Raw genomic sequence first — 17,833 nt, 5'->3', positions numbered from 1 at the left:
TGGAAACGGTAGAGTCAGAATTAAAACCCAGGTCTTTTAACCCCAGAGCCAGAATTCTTTTCACTACACCAAATTTTCTCTTTCCTATGTCCTTAGATTTTCTTTTCTCGATGTCCTAATAAGGCTCCTCTTGAGAAACTTCAGCTTTATCTTGGCTAAAATAAGACTGTATTTGTCTGATTTAGACCAAGCTAGAGATGCAGTTCATTGTGCCCCTAGAAGCCAAGTCCTTGAACAAAGCTGGTGGAGCTGGGATCGCTAGAGATGGGGCAACCTCAGGGCTCCAAGGCCAGCTGTGATTGATTCCTGTTTCTCACCCAGGGTTTTTATTGTTTGCTACAGCTCCAAGATTTCCTTGATGGAGGCCTTCTGTATACTGCTCATTATTTATCACTGCAAACTCAAGGCTGCTTCCCAGGTGGAAAATGGAATGCATCCTTCCTTGCTTACCATGTAAGGGAAATGGTCACTTCCAGTCAGATAAGGAAACCTTTCTAGGCCTCAGTGTTCTCTTGTGGCACAAGCACCCAGGTGCCCTTTCTTTCTCTCTAGCCTAATTCTTAAATTCGGATTCTGAACAACATAATTCCGTAACCTGAAAAGCCATTAACCTTAACTTCAGGTTTTAGGAACACACAAGGAACATTGCATTGGCCTTAGCCTCCACGCTGAATTTCAGGGCTGGTGCTCTTTGCACTTGGAGTCCCTAGAAGGTAGCTCCCAGTGAGAAAATTTTAATTAAGTTCATTTGTTACTCTAGGATTAGTAAGTAGCTTCTGATCTGTGAGGTGGTGGGGTGTAAAAAAGGATGACTTTTTAACAAAAATATCAATTTGTTAGTTAAAAAAAATCTCAAGTGTGGATGACTTTGAGGCTCCCAAATTAAATCGATTCTTAGGCATTACAACTAGCTTAGGAGCAGACCTGTGTGAAGATGAATTTTCTAGGTCTCATTATGGATTGCTTCTCTTACAAGGGGGCAAAAGCAGGGATTGAATTATTTAGTGGAGAAGAGGCAGAAGGGAGAAGAGAGGAAAAACTCTTTTCCTTCTGATAGAATATCTAACTTTTGCTGAGATTTTTTTTGACCCATGGCTTTAAATCATACATCATCTTGAATTTTTATATGGACTAGAAGAAAATGGTAGGATTGAAAATGGCCATATTACAACTAAGAAGGCTTCATTTTTACCTTCTTAGTCAACATACTATGCTGTGATTAAATTTTAACCAAAAGTCCACACCTAGGGGGATGTTCAGTCTGAAAGGCTATAGAAGGGAGCTAAATGAAAACTATTTTTTACCTCTGATCAACCTGCCAGATAGTATATATGGGTATGGGTATTGAAAAGACTAGAACATCAGAGTATTTCCTTTACAGGCCTCTAGCTTTACTTTCCCTAGAACACATTTTATTTTTCTTTTGAGAAAGGGAGATACCCTAGGGAAATTCGCAGTCAGAGAGCAGAGTAGCTTTTCAGATATTCATAACCAAAATATTTCAAAGGTAGGTAGCTATACATATGCTAGGCTCTTATTTCAATAAGCACTAAGTTTTGCTGTCCACCAATATAGGCCCAACATCATTTGGGAAAACAGATATTCATCTTCACCTGGAAATAGGATCTGTTGTATTAAAATATCAGGCAAAGTTAAAAAATGATAACATTATTATCTACAGGCTTATTTTGAGCCTGAAGACTTTAAATATTCTCTCCATTGCATAAGAAACAACAACCTACCATCTGTTGGGCACATTTGAAAAAGCTAAAATGCTAGTGCCTAAGTTAATCTCAAGCCTACGGGCTAACTTTGGTAAATTATGATGATCACACCTGACTGAAAACTTTCATTCTCAGCCTAGGCTTCTGACAAATTTCTATTCTGATAAGGTCACAAAGAAAAAATTCTTTTGTTTGGTCTCACTTCATAGGTGAGCTGTGGCTACTCTCAGAAAGGTAAATTGAAACAAAACGATCACCATCCTGGAACTAGGACCTTGCCTAGTGACTGCCTCATGTGGGCATTGTGGCCTGAAGTACACCATCAATCCTATCAATGACAAAAGAAATGCCACCTGTGTTCTACTCTAGTTCAGACCCCTTTCCAACCTAATTCAGATCTACCTTTTCAGTCTTATTATACATTGTTATCTAGAGTATCCTTCATTCACTCTTCTCCAAGGGACACTTTGATTCTAGCTAGAAAGGGAGCAGGAGGTTGGGGACAAGAGGCTAGTCAATCTGCTCTCCTCAGAGAGAGGGGATACTGGGCTAGACTACAGACAATCTCCCTGGAACAAGGATAAGCAGAAGAAACACTAAAGATAGCTGATTTCTTAAGTATTGTTAGTCTAAGGGATGCAATTTTTAGCTTCAAATTATACTCCTGATCATTACTCCTAAAAGGGGAAGGAGTGTCCCAAGCTATATATCCAAGGTTTGATTCCCTTCCTAACAAATGCCAGGTATACAAAAATGACATAAAATGAATATCAAATAAATGCATTTATCCAGATTAATAGCATGCAAATCAGAGAAGTTTAAAGATGAGAAAATACTAGATAATACCTAGGGTGAATGAAAATGACACATCTTGGTTCAAGAGAGAAAGAGACAGACAGATAGACAGAGACAGAGACAGACAGAGAGAAAGAAAGGGAAGGGGAAAGAGAGATGGTGACAGAGAGACAGAGAGAGAGAGAGACAGAGAGAGAGAGAGAGAGAGAGAGAGAGAGAGAGAGAGAGAGAGAGAGAAAGAGAGACAGAGACAGAGAGAAAGAGAGACAGAGACAGAGAGAGACAGAGACAGAGACAGACAGAGATGGAGACAGACAGAGAAAGTGAATTAGATTTTACCCAAGGAGAAATTCCCCAAATTCTCTAGTGTAGTAAACTGGGGATAGGGGCATGATCAAAGTGCCAGCTCCTCAACATGACAGCTTCTTTGAAGTCTTTCTTTCTCTTCAGAGACCTCCCCTTGGAAGAAAATCTGGATCTGTAAAGCTTCTTTCTCAAAACCAGGTTCTCTCCTCTCCCAAGTTCTCACCAACTCTGTCCTTCATTTAAGTGTAGAGCACTGAGTAATCAATCTTCACCATGGAATGTTATGCAAATGGTTTTTCAGTTTCTAGTTAGAGTTGTATGTTACTCTCCATAACACACTCTTTCATCCATCCAGGAGAGTTTTCTTGCCTTTCCTCACAAATACCACTCCAATGCCTGCCTCCACATTTTTGTACTACCTGTCCCTCTTGCCTAGAATTCACTCCCTCCTCTCCTCTGCTTCTTGGAACCCCTAGTTTCTTTCAAAGTTCAGCCCATATCCCACTTTCTATATGAGGCCCTTCCTGATCCCCCCTTTTGCTGTCTCCCCCTTTGAAAAAAGTACTTTTTATTTATTTTGTATAGACTTATTTATGTATACATCATTTCCTCTGACAGAATGTAAGCTCTTTGAAGGAGCAGACTATCTCAATTTGGTTTTGTATCCTTAGGAACTAGCACAGCTCTTAAATCAGAGTAGGAGCATTTAAGAAATGCTTGCTAATTCATTAACTGATAGTGGAATTTGTGCTGCTACTTTTTTAATAACCTTGTAAATACCTCTAAAATATCATGATAAGTTCATTTCTTTATTATATCTATGATGTCATCATCCCCCCTATACAAGAAGCATAACTAAGACTTGTGTTCCACAGAAAATAAGTGCCCAAGACTCTGGGAGCCCATCTTGGTAATCACAAATGTAATATAGCACATTTCTGTAATGCTTTCCTCACGAAAACCCTGTGAGCTAGATAGAGAGAGAGTATTATCCCAGTTGATGAGCGATGAAATGGAGATTTCAAACAGGTGGAATGACTTGGTCTCGATTTCATAGATAGTTAAGGGCTGAAGCCACTGGAACCCAGATCTCCCAACTTAATACAGAGGACCTTGGCACAGAACAGCTCAGGTGTGGATGACCTCAAGGCTCTCAAATGAAATCAATTCTTAGGTATCACTATCAACTTTGGAGCAGCCTTGGGTGTAGATGAGTTTTCTAAATTTCATTATGGGTTCTATACAGGGCAGCTGGTAGAAAAATCAGCAAACCATGACTTAGAGCAACATTCCAGGTTAGATTCGAGCAAGATCAATGGGGCTTATATTTGCCTATTTCTGAAAAATCACATTCCTAGTGGTCAAAAGGCACGCATTCTATAAGCAGCCCCTTACATGACCCTAAATGACTTCTTGAATCTCTTAAGCTGGAAATCATTAAACCAGGGCAGTTTGGCCTAGTTTGAGTCTGAAGGCTGTTAGTAGCCCCCTTCCCTGGCATTAGTAGGTGCTCCTGTTTTTTTATATTAGCACCTAGAATACAATCTTTCAGGAATGCTATGAACCCATTAATTTACCATCAAACAGGAGCCCAGAGTCATACCACACTTCTCCTTTTGCAGAAGTGAAGTATCAGGAAAGAAGAGTTTAGTATTAAACACTCAACAGGCATATCTAGGAGAAGGGAATAATTCAAGCGCCTGAGAAATCATCCACGCTTAATTGCCTTTTCTGATTTCGAGCCCACACAAGCTCCGGCTAAGTACACATCCTTGGGCACTCATCTGTAATGGAGTATAATCTGAGATGTTTACAAACGAACGCTGGGATTTATTTTAAAACAGGGGAACAAACACAGCAATATGCTGCGATGGGATTCCTTCTGAAACATTGCAAACATTGAAATCATAGAAACTGAGGTTCCAATTTCCTTAGACAGCAGATTCCTTGCACATTATGGCTGGAGTTCCATCTTCCATCCCTAGGACAATATACAAACACCTCTGTTTGTCATTTAAAGTCCTTTATGATCTGGCTCCAGCCTACCTTTTCACACTTAGTGCTCATTACTCACATTCAAACACTCTATGTTCTAACCAAATGAGCCTTCTTAGGGTTCCCAAGACACAACACTGCATTTCCCACCACCAGGCCTTTGCACAGACTGACCCCATGGCTAGAATGCATTCTTTCCTTCCTCATCTCTGCTTCTTAGAATCCTTAGCTTCCTTCAAGGACCAATTTAGGTACCCTTTCCCACAGGAGGTTCCTAGTCCCTTAATTATTACTGCTCCCTCCCTTCTCAAATTATACTGTATTTGTTTATTTAAATATTGTGTTTCCCCATGAGAAAGTAAGCTCTTGGGGTTGGGCAGAGACTAGTTTTCATCTTTTCTTGGCATCCCATTCACTTATCCCAGCGCCTTGCACATAGTAGGTGATTAACAAATGCTTATTGACTTGAATCTTGGTACAGAGAATATTGGCATAAGATTACCATAGAGTGCAAAGGTGGGAACCTGCGGCCTCCAGGCCATGTGTGGCCCTCTAGGTCCTCAGGTGCGGCCCTTTGACTGAATCCAAATTTCCCAGAACAAACCCTCTTAATAAAATAAAAGGGTGTGTTCTGTGAAGTTTGGATTCAGTCAAAGGGCTGCACTTAAGGACTTAGAGGGCCACAAATAGCCTCGAGGTCACAGGTTCCCCCCCCTGCATAGAGGCTACAGCAAGCAGAACTAGAAAGGAATCCGGGCTCCCCTTTGCCATTAACTAGCTGTCTGACCTTCAGCAAGTATGGTACAATGGAAAGAATTCTTAACTTGGACTGTCGGACTTAGTGTCACCAGACCTACACATCACAATCTTGGCTCTCTCACTGCCTGTGTAACCTTGAGCAACTAATTAAGACCCTCGAGTCCTCAGCTTCCTTATGTGTACCGTGAAGGGGTTGGACTTGATGGACTCCAAGTTATCATTCAGCCCTAGAGCTAGGTTCCTAGGATAAGGTGGCATCACCTCTCCATGGCTTAATTTCCTCACCTAGGAAGTGAGGATCATTAGCAACTCACAAGAGAAAAGGGAGAAAAACATGGGGATGCACCTTGGAGAGTGCCACAAACATAAAGAATGGCTGGGATGATGGAATGTCCTCCCTTCTGAATGTAGAGAGAATGTAGAGAGAAAGGGCCGTCAACATACACTCATATTTTATTTGAAGTGCCCATTTTCCATCGTTTCTAGGGGACAACATTTAGCATTCAGCAACATTGTGAAGTGATCTGGCGTTAGAGCTTCTGGAAGCAAACGTATGTATTTTCTATGCAATCATAGTACCCTTCCGCTCCTCCCACCCAGTTTGGGAAGCCAGAACTTTGACTGCTTTTTGGAAGTTGAAATTTCTATATGCTTCTCGTTTTTTTACCCACCCCCACTGGAAGTCAAGAGATCAGGTTCTCTTCTCTCCCAAGTTCTCACCAACTCTGCTTTGTCCTGCCTGACCCCTACCCTTTTGATTGTTAATGCTAGAACACTTTTTAAGGGGGAGGCAGGAGCAAAGGGGAAGGACAAAAAGCAAAGGGAATTTTGTATATACTGTATATACAATATCGTGTTATCCTGTTGTCTCCCCAACAGAACACAAACAACTTAAGAACAGGGACTTTAATTTTTGTCTTGGAATCCTCAGGACCAACCACAGTATTTACCCAGGGGAGATGCTTAATTAAATATTTGTTGACTGATTGAGTGTGAGGCTGACATGTCGAAAGTAACAACCCTACAACTAAATACAAGCAATCTCTTTTCAACTGCGAGCTTGTCATAATTCTCAGTGTCATCTTCCCTCTCCCTGTGTGTCAGTCACCCAGCAGGTATTTAACAAACATATGTCCTTGAAATGAATGAATGAACACCAGCTTATTAGTGGAACTTTCTACAAATGATCCCCTGTGCCTGCACTAGAAATTTCCCTCCTCTTTATAAGTTTTGCCAATGATATGCTTTGTTGGACCAGAGTAGAATCAACTCCAATTTTATTTTGCAGAGCAGGAAGCTAAAGGAACAATTGTCATGTGCTAGAGAAATTTTTTTTTCCCTTTCCTTACAAGGCTCATATAGCTGGGACCTTGGAGGTCATCTAGTCCTATCCTTTTATTTACAAATGGGGAACCTGGGGTACAGAGATATTAAGTGACTTGCCCCACAAACCCACTGGCTTTTTGGCTGGCTGGAGTCAGATGCACCAGGTTCCAATATGGTACCTTGGGCTTAAACCTCTTTGGGCTTTAGTTTTCTTATTTGTAAAACAAAGAGGCTGTATGAAATGGCCTCTCAGGCCCCTGTCAATTCTAAATCAATGATCCTAGTATCTTATGACCAAATACAGGGTTCTTACTTTTTTGTGTGTGCATGTCAGGGCTCCCTTTTTAGAACAATGTTTCTAAATGCATAAATTAAAATACATAGGTTTGCATAGGAAACCAATTGTGCAGAGTGTCCCAAAAGTCTTAATGTACTTTTAACAAAGACTTTTAAGATACTGTGCATTGAAATAGTTACCAATTTCTTTTTTTAAGTTTTAGGATGACACATTCCTTATTGTCTCTTTCAGCACCAACATATAAGAATTCTCTAAGTAGAGATTTGTATGGGCTTTCCAAACTATAGACCATAAACTAGTACTAACTAGAAACAAGAGGAGAATCCTCAGATCCCTAGGCAGTGCCTACATAGGTTAGGATGATAATGAGTTTGTCAATTCTACATCTGCAAATGTGTGTTAAGCATGGTAGTGGCAGACCCTGTTGAGAGTTACACAGGCCAATGAAAGGAACATGATCATTCTCCTCCAAGAGCCCAATTCCTGTCCTCCCCAACTAAGATAATGTGTGGGAAGGAGAGAACCAAGAGCATAGCTACATAAATTTTGGCAGAATCGTCCAACTAAGACAAAGTGTGGGAAGGAGAGAACCAAGAGCATAGCTATATAAATTTTGGCAGAATTGTCTCCTCAAACTTTAGAGAGCCTCTGACTCAGAGCAACCCACCAGGGCAGGGTGCAGAGGTAGGCTAACTTAATCCCTTTTAGAAATGAGGAGAAAGAACCTTAGGACCACCCCCTCCCTCTCATCTTTAATATATAGACTCCAAAAGCCATAAACGTTTCTTGTGTTTCAGACCTACCAATCAAATGGGCACATTGATTCAAACTCCAGTTGTCACCATCAGAATTTTTTTAAAAAGAGCCTTTGGCCTGAGAAGGTTTTTTTATTCTGCCCTCCCTGAGGCCTCAGATTCTTCATCTGTAAAATGAGGGGGTTGGGACTAGGTCATGACTAAAGTGTCTTCCAGTTCTAAATCTGAGATCCCATGATCCTCCTGAGCAGAGAAGTACTTCTCCTACCTTCCCTTTCGGATAAATGGAAATGGAAGAACTGAAGTTCGGAATAGAAAGAGTATAAAAATTGCCCCACAGCAGCACAGCTGCCTTAGTGCCCATTCAGCTTCTCATTTTTTAAGTTTCTAAGGAGAGTCACTATCGAATATTTACTTTGTGGGTAAATTTTTGAAAAATAAGCCAGCTCCAATGGGTCTACAAAATGCCAGCTACAATTGGGTGTTTCTAGTTTAAAGGGCTATCTCTGAGGGTGGGGATAGGGTTGGCAGTTGATGGTAACAGGCCACTCCCACTGATACTGTCATTAGCCTCGTGGTGGACTTCAGAGGCATCGTCTGGGCAAGTTCAGGGTTGGAGTATAAACATGCGTCAACACACTCTTCCTGGAATGACTAGGGTTCATAGTCAGGTCTCCTACTGAGCTTCAAACACCTGAAATGAAAATGCTGAGTACTTAGATTGGACCCATCAAGGTACCTGATATACTCCAGAGAGTAGTACTGAATAGGTGAACTTCCTTCACTTTCTCCTGGTTTCCAGGACAGTGCCACCTCGGAGTCAGAAACCACGATGACTTGAGGCTGATAAGGAGGTGACGGGGGCATACATTTATCTAATCAGGAGCAAAAGAACATTTGTCAGGTTATTAGAGCAAATGGGAAGGTAGCCCACAAAACATCTGCCTCTCCTAAGAGGGCCTGCCTCTTCTAGGAACAATTGAATCTCATTCAAAAGTACTTCCTATAAGCTTGAGGTATCAGTATCCCAGTCATTTAATTCTCTACCTTACCACACTGCCCCAGATAAACCATACCGGTAATATGGCATTCAGTTCTGGGTGCCTCCTTTTAGGAATGATGCTAATCAGCTAAAGAGTGTCCAGAGGAGGGTGATCAGGATGGCAAAGGGAACAGATTCCATGCCATATAAGAGAAGGGCAAGAGAGAACTGAAAGAACTGGGAAGAAAGACTAGGATTTGGGGAGGGTACTTAGGGTTATCTTGAGGAAGAAGGGTCAAACTTGTTCTGTTCAGCATCTGAGGGTAAAATTAGAGTAAGGGGAAGTTGCAGAGAGGCAGGCATAGGTTTGATGTGAGGAAACATTTCTGAACAATTAGGGTTATCCAAAAGTTGAAAGGGCAGCTAGACTTGCCTTGGAGTCAGGAAGACTCATCTTCCTAAGTTCAAATCTCACCTCAGACACTTCCTAGCTGTGTGACCCTGGGCAAGTCCCTTAACCCTGTTTGCTTCAATTTCCTCATCTGTAAAATGAGCTGGAGAAGGAAATGGCAAACCAATCTGGTATCTTTGCCAAGAAAATCCCAAATGGGGTCAGAAAGAGTGTCAGGAAAATGACTGAACAAAAAATAAAAGTTGAAAGGACTGACATAAAGGATCAAAGTACATCATCACGCAGATTTTTAAAAGAATGCTGCATCATTATTTTGCCAGGAGTATTGTAGAGGGGAATTGTAGCCAATTGGACCAGATGGCCTCTGAGGTTCCTTCCAATGATAGGATTCTATGATTCCATGAGAGTCTAAAGGGTGATCCATGCAGTGGCTGGATTCATTAAGTATGGAGTGAAGGGACTTCACTGGTGTAGGAAATTCCTGGGTGGGGAATCCCCCTCTGAAGATGCAAGCTGACACCTTTTCTGAACCTTGTAGACTTTAGAGAGTCACCTAGAGCAGAGATGGCAATTAGGCAACCCACCAGGGCAGGGTGCAGAGGTAGGGACCCTTATTTGCAGATTAGTGGCCCCAATTTCTGTTTGAGTTTGACCCCATGGATCTAGAATAGAGCTTTGAACATTACACAGCACTGAATGATTAAGAGCCTTGCTCAGGATCACGTCAGTATGTATGAGGTCCCCAGCTTCATTGCTTTCCTGTATCACAAACCTATTGACTTTGTCAGACATTATGTTATTGCAGATTAATCACTTTGTGTCTTCATAAGGAGCCCAATTTAGAGATGTCAAATTCAAGCATCAGAAGAAACCTCAGAGATCATGTAGAACAACTTGAACCCAAGTCTTTCTGATTTTGAAGCCCTCTCCCCGAGTGTTGCTTCTCTCTGAGAGTACAGATGAAAATCATGAAAAACTCTTTCCTTTTCTTCATCTGGTAACTCCAACTAAAAATATAGCTTTAAGAAGTTCATACCATTCGACCCTTGGGAGCTCACATGTGTTTATCCTTTTGAATTTATAGAAATGTTCCACAATTTACAATAACATCCTGTTCTCTTGCTTTATGCTATCAGGATTTCAGTCTATGAGCAGAACTTGAATTCTCAGTCACTTACATTTATCTATGCAAAATGAAATGTTTCTCATTAATGGAGACCATACATTTTATACTACAAGGGATTCAGGACAATTTTTTACCTTTTGATAGAGTGGTAACATGTCGGGGAGAGCTTGGGCGTCCTTTGATGTTCCAGCCATAAGCTCTTACACTCACTCTGTAGGTGGTGCCTGGTTTTAAATCCCCAATCACTAGTTTCTGTCAATGGTCAAAAAAAAGACATAAAGAATTCATGAGTCTGGGGATTTGGAAACCTCTATTGATACTGCATCATGTGGGCTACCTGGAGAATCTTTTTGCAACAGTTTTCACGCTTTCCTCAAAGACAAAAGCAGTGTCAACTCAGTTTTAAAAAAATCAAGAAAGAAGAAAGCAACCTCACTTGTTTCCTATCTAACTGGAAGGCTTGCTCTCTAGAGGACAGTGCAAATGGTCCTAGAACTGCTGCTCATCACTATTCAGAAACAGTTTATGAAGTTTGAAGCAGCTCCTATGGTTTGGCTGCTGAATCGAAGTAACATTCTTCCCTGGGGCCAGTGTTGGAATGCTTGAACTATACCATTTTCATCTCTGAAACACAGATGTTCTTGAGGGCAATGGGACTAGCCACAAGAGATGGAGCCCTCGCTTCTTACCCTGACTGTGTGGGGGTGCAGCAAAAATACATACAGTTACAGATCCAGACTTGTCCCTTGCCCTTGGCTCCGATTGTCCTCAGACCACCAACCTAAAATGGTCACTTCCTCTGTATGACTGAGCCAAAACTTGTTCCACATACTTTCTATATCTGCTACACTGAAATATAATACTAAGCAATAGTAATATGCTAAGGGGAGCATAGTACAATGGAATGAGTGTTAGGTTTCAAATCAGAGGTTCTGAGTTCTAATTCTAACTAGGCCTCTTACTGCCAATGGGACCTTGGTTAAATCATACAAATGACGTGAGGAATTTTTGATCTTTTTTTTGTGTCATGGCAATCTGGCAGTCTAATGAAGCTTGTGGACCACTTCACCATTTTTTTTTAAAAAAGCCTTTTTCTATTTGACTTCAGATCTCTTTGTTAATCAACTGCAGACTTCCTATTCTTTAACTATTTGAAGAGCTCTTATTTGAAACTAGGTTGAGGATCAAAGGTCTCTTTGTCCTCAGAGAAAAGACCTAAGACTATTGAGCAGAAGCTGCGGAGAAGATGATTTAGGGTCCACATAAGGAAAACCTCCCTAAACAATTAGAGCTAAACAAAAGGATAATGGATTATGGCAGGAGGGAGTGGGTCCCTCTCACTGGTGATCTGCAAGCCAAGGCAGGACTCATCAGGTATATTAGAGAGGAGATGCTTGGTCATGTATGGTTTGGAATAGATGGGTTTGGAAGTCCTTTTCAAACCAAGATCTTATAATTCTATGATTCTTTGCTTTGCCAAAACTGATTTTCCACAGTTTCTTCTGCCTGTCTGAGGCATTGTCCTTAGTTCTTTGCTCATTTGAAGAGCAAAAATGATTTACTAGGCACCAAATGAATTATCGTAGGGCAGCTAGATGGTGCAGTGGATAGAGTGCTAAGCCTGGAGTCAGAAAGACCTGAGGTCAAATCTAGCCTCAGACACTCTGTGTGTGTAGAAACACACACATATGTGTGTGTATATGTATGTATACATACATATATGTGTGTATGTGTTATATATATACATATATATATATATATATAGAGAGAGAGAGAGAGAGAGAGACAGAGAGAGAGAGAGAGACAGAGAGAGAGAGAGAGAGAGAGACAGAGAGAGAGAGAGAGACAGAGAGCGCTTCCTGCACATATAGAACTCTGCTAGCCATTCAGCTGCTTCTTGGCATGGAGGAGAGCAAGGATTCAGGTCACATAGATAATAAGTGGCAGAAAATTAGATTTCCAACCTGGGTCCTTTGACTCCAAAATCAGAGCTCTTTGCACTGTCAGTAACCTTTGCAACCTCTCCTGAAAATGCTCCTTCTCTCTTCTGACACAGCCACCACTCTAGTGCAGGCCCTCATCATACCTGGATTACTGCAATAGCCTGCTGGTGAGTCTGCCTGCCTCAAGTCTCTCCCCACCCTAATCTATCCTTCCTAAAGTGCAGGTTCAACCTGTCACTCCCCTACTCAGTAAACTCCAGGGGTTCCCTATTGCCTTTAGGATCAAATATAAAATGCTTTGTTAGCCCCCTCCTACCTTTCAGGTTTTCTTACAGAGTACTCTCTCCCACATACTATTCAATACAGTGACACTGGCCCCTCCAGGCTGTTCCATGAACAAGACCCTCTGGCTGCCCTCCATGCCTGGAATCCACTCCCTCCTCAACTCTGCCCACTAACTTCCTTTCCCAACCCCTCTCAATTCTAATGCCTTCTCTCTATTAATTACTTCTTATTTACTCTGTATATAGATTGTTTTGTATAGGTTTGTTTGCATGTTATCTCAACCTCCTTGAGGGCAGGGACTGTCTTTTACTTCTTTTTGAATCCCCAGAGCTTACCACGGAGTCTGACTCTTAGGAGGCACTTAATAAATGTTTATTGATTGACCCTACCTCCCTTCTCAACGTTATTCCCCATTACTTTCCTTCATAAACTTTTCCAACTAAATTGGACTACTCTTGTTCCCTGAACTTGACACTGAATTTCCCTCCTCTGTGAATTTTACAAGCTATGCTTGGAAGAGACAGAAGTTGAACCCATTCAAATAATATTATTCCGTCTAATCCAATGCAAGAAATAACAGGAGCCATGATTGCAAGACGAGGAAATGAAGTTGTCTTTGATAAGTAGCCAGGGTTTCCTAGCTACCCCCACATCTTACAGGCGTTTCTGGAGTGAGGGGAGCCACTACCATGCAGTTCCTCTCTTCCTCTGCTCCTTTTCACCCTCTTCACTCTGAATCCCATCTCCTGGTATCACTTACAACAACCCTATAATCCATCCATTTCTCCATTTCTAGTTAAGGAGGGCAAAAGGCTAGAGTCCTTTTCCAGCCCTTCCTTTCCAACCCCTGAAACTCCTAATGCATATAGAATTTCTCTTCTAGACCAAATAAAATATTTCAAAGCCATCTGTTTCATGTTCCTCCTCTCCTAAAAAATCATAAAACCGTATGAATTAAAGATGTGGTCTGCAAAAATCATTATAAGCCGTAAATTAGAGTTCAGCCAGTATGTACCAAATGTTAACATTAAACACTTTCCCTGAGTGTAAAGCTGTCTGATACATGGGTGGAAAAGATTAAGAAATGTGCAAATCACCAAAAATATTTACTAAGAACCTTCAAGATCAGATTGCCCTGGGTCTACTCAAGTTTACAAATCAAAAAGACAAGCTTTTCACTTTAAAAAATTAGGAAAATCTTTATATCCAGAAGGTTCTCATGTGGGATTAAAAAAAAATTCTCTCTCTGGCATGGGAAGTTAGCTGTTTTTCACTTAACTCCATCAGTTTTGGAGGCAGAGTCCATTTATTTTCCTATGCAGGGGGCTTAGCATGTCAATTTAATTCAATTCAGTATTCAACAAATGCCTACTATGCACAAGGCAGTGAGCTAAACTCTAGGTTAGAGGAAAACAGTCTCTGAGCCAGAGAATGTAGAATAAGGAGCAGGATTCGGGGGTCTAATTTTTCATTTCCTTCTCTAACATCCCTCCTCTTATCTAACTGACTTCATTACTGGAGTGATAAATCTCAATTCTGTGATGAAATCTCAGACCAATCCTGGGTATCTAACTGTCCATTATTCATTATTTTAGATTTACACCAACCTCCCTAGTTAAGAAGTTAAAGGTTCGGTTTTTTTTTAGTAGAAAAAAAGAGTTTTTCTTTTTAATGGAATGAAAATTTCAGAACAAGCTAAGCTATTTCTTTCTGTCTTGTTTCTACCTATGATCTTGTTGTCCTTTTAACCTTTGTTTTGTCTTGAAGAATAGAATGAAGAGAAAACAAATCACTGGGATTTTACACAGGAGCTAAGATTCAGGTCACCTTCAACAAAAAAATTTTTTTTCCTTCCCAAGATAGGGCTTTGGTGTAATAAAACAATACCAGTTTGCCTTTTTCTAGAATTTCTTTCAAATGCTTAGAATGAGTTCTAAATGTTATTTTTTCTCTTAAAATTTCCTTAAATAATTGGATAACATTATTTAATGTCTCTAGGCCTCAGTTTCCTGATCCGTTAAATAAGAAGGTTGTATTAGATGATCCTGCTCCAAATACCATGATTCTCTGCTCCCATTTGCTCTATTTATGCAAAAGAAACCTGGGGGACATAATGAGTCTGAGGTGGACCCCAGAACCCAGCATCCTTTTCCCTGACCGATAAATAACTTACTTTTTGAGAACAAACAACAGGCATTAGCATAAATTTCAAGAAAACATTTATCACATGATTATATAATTTGTACTTTGGGGAGAATTTTGTCAGAAAAGCACTGAAAGGTTACTGCAACAGGAGATCAACTGAGGAAAGGAGATGAGAGGAGAAGAGGGGAGGGAAGAGGAGAGGAGAAGAGAGGAGAAAACAGAAGACAGGAGGAGAGCAGGGGATGGGAAGGGAAGGGAAAGGAGGGAGGAGGGGAGGGGAGGGGAAGGAGGATTTAAGCATGAGAAAAGGCTATGCTATTTCGTGCAGATTCATGAAAGGATGAGAATTATATATGAGTACCCCAGTGGACCACTAGTTTCTCCCTGGAATCCCCCTGATCTGAGGCCCTCATCACTATTCTAACCTCTTACATGCACATTTGGCACTGAATAGATTCTCCACAGCATCCTCCTCTTTCTGGAAGTGCTCCTCAGGGGTGTCCAGGGCACTTCCAACAGCCAGGCTACTGTACTCTGCATTCCAGTAGAACAAATGCCCACACAGCAGCCATTCTGACTGAGTGACCACAAACACTCAAGATGTATAAAACAGCCCTTTAAATGCCGGTGCTCTGCTAATCTAAAGTCAAGGAGGCAGATGTTCCAGGCTAAATACAAGGAGAGACTTCCTTTTAAGCAGCTGCTTTACTTTCCCTCATGAGCTGAACTAACCGATTCATTTGCCAAATGTCATTCTACCTTTTCTTTTACATTTTGATCAGATTTTATTGCACAATATTTAAAGATAGGATACAGGGGCAGATAGGTGGTACAACAGATAGAGCAACAGCCCGGGAATTGGGAGGACCTGTATTCAAATCCAGCCTCAGACATTTACTAGCTGTGTGGCTAGCGAGTCACTTAACCCCAAATGCCTGCTCCCCCTCCCCTGCCAAAAGGATAGGACATAAGCTCCTTGAGGGTAGGGACTACACTCTTCTCCATCTTTATACCCCTAGCACCTAACACCGGGTGGACAATAAGTGGATAAGTGTTTGTTTATAATGGTCTGAAATGGGTATAGCATATGCCCTTTTCCTCCCACTTCCATCCCTTGCTGGGCTGTAAACCCTGCAAAAGCATGGATTATGTCTTAATTATGTGCTATCCTTTTTGAGTGTACAGTTCTCTGATGTGCATTTAGCAGATCCAAAATCTCCTTATTCTGATGTGAGTGGAATGACAATAAAAGTCCATTCAAGAGTTTTTGCTTGTGAGACCTGAGGGGAAACTGCCTATACTCTTCTTCTCCAACTCACTATCTAATCCCTTGCTGCTCAGCTCTCCTACCCCACTGGGATCCATGCTACATGCTCGTGGAAATGAAGCCACAAGATGTCTCTTGTCTCTCTTCCCATTCCAGCAGGAACAGACTTTCTGGCTGGTCTCTCTGCCTCAAGTGTCTCCCACACTAACCCATCTTCCACTCAGTTACCAAAGTGACCATTCTAAAGTCTGACCATGTTACTTCCTCTCCACAAAACTCCAGTGGTTCCCCATTACTTCCAGGATCAAATACTGAGTCTTGTGTTTGACTTTTAAAGCCCTTCACAACCTGGCCCCTTCTTACTTTTCCAGTCTTCTTACAGTAGATAGAGTACCCAGCCTGGCTGGACTCAGGAAGATTCATTTTCCTGAGTTCAAATCCAGCCTCAAACATTGACTAGCTGTGTGACCCTGGACAAGTCACTTAACCCTGTTGGCCTGAGTTTCTTCATCTGTAAAATGAGCTAGAGAAGGAAATGGCAAATCACTCCAGTATCCTTGTCAAGAAAACCCCAAATGGAGTCACAAGGAGTCAGACATGACCGAAATGACTGAACAACAATAACAAAGGTCAAGCCACTCATTTTACAGATTAAGAAATTGAGGCTCAGAAAGGTTAATATAGGAAGTCATATAGGAAACGATGGAGGCAGGAATATAGCCTACATCCACTGACTCAAAATCTAATGCTCTTTCCACACAATGAAAGCCTGTGGATGAATCGTGAAACAACAGATCCAAACTCCAAACAATAAGTTGAATTATTATGGCCATTTTATTAAATGAATTAGACCAACTGGTTGGCATTCCAGTCCATTGTTTGGCACTCAACCAAAAAAATCAAACACACTATTTTCAGCTTAAATCCTCTTTTTGCAGTAGGCAGGCTATAAGACCTAGTTTCAAAAATCAACTCTTGTTTGGTTGAATTGACTACATCCTGCAGAAATGTCTGAAGTAATTGAGACTGTGTGCAGCAAAAGTTCAGGGGGAGTGAGAGAAAGGAAAGGAAGGAAAAGATTAAAAAAAAACATCATGACACTTTACCAGTTTAAATATTTTCTCTCTCTTCCAATCTATTTCACCTGGACTCAAGACAGAGATTAAATTATTTCAATCTTTTAAAAAATGGGCCTCTAATGCTTCTATTGCCATGTGAGCTGAAGCATCACCCAGCAAGGCTAAGAGAGGCTTATTTTTTTAATGATTAAAAATTCACCTTGTACACTCCACGGTCTCTGCTCTCACTAGCAATGTGTACTGTCTGGTTGGTCTTTCCGATTAATAAATATCAAAAGAGTGTCTGCCAACTTCAATATTTTGATGAGAAGAGACCACCTACACTCCTAGAGTTGCATCATAGATACATTAGCATTTAAAGCATACTTACAAAAGCTGCCTGGCCATCAAGTTGACCCTGTAGCGGGGAAAGAAAAGAAACAACAGCATGAAGGATGAAGGGACATGGAAAGCCTCAAGGTCAGTCTGCAAACCAGCTATGCTAGTACTCAGGCCAAAGCTGGGAGCTCACATCATTCCTACAGAAGCCCTCTGCTCCAGTCAGTTCAGATACCTTCCTTACAATCTCCTAACTCACTTACCATTGGACTTTCTTTCACACTGTTCCATAGCAAGGGATGCCCTTCCTATCCCATC

The 17,833-nt window shown here is 41.2% G+C and overlaps 1 protein-coding gene across 1 annotated transcript in view; it reads right to left on the bottom strand.

Moving 5' to 3' along the window:
- Positions 1-17,833, bottom strand: part of EGFLAM (EGF like, fibronectin type III and laminin G domains) — a 261,390-nt gene that overhangs the window by 141,845 nt on the left and 101,712 nt on the right. The window contains exons 4-6 of the mRNA XM_036767943.1: positions 17,568-17,594; positions 10,613-10,730; positions 8,698-8,833 (exon numbers count right to left, since the gene is read on the bottom strand). Coding sequence (XP_036623838.1) covers positions 8,698-8,833; positions 10,613-10,730; positions 17,568-17,594 — 281 coding nt within the window. The remainder of the gene's footprint in view (positions 1-8,697; positions 8,834-10,612; positions 10,731-17,567; positions 17,595-17,833) is intronic.

Source organism: Trichosurus vulpecula, chromosome 1 (genome assembly GCF_011100635.1).
Source record: "Trichosurus vulpecula isolate mTriVul1 chromosome 1, mTriVul1.pri, whole genome shotgun sequence".
NCBI lineage: Eukaryota > Metazoa > Chordata > Mammalia > Diprotodontia > Phalangeridae > Trichosurus > Trichosurus vulpecula.
This window is presented reverse-complemented; position numbering and strand designations above follow the sequence as displayed.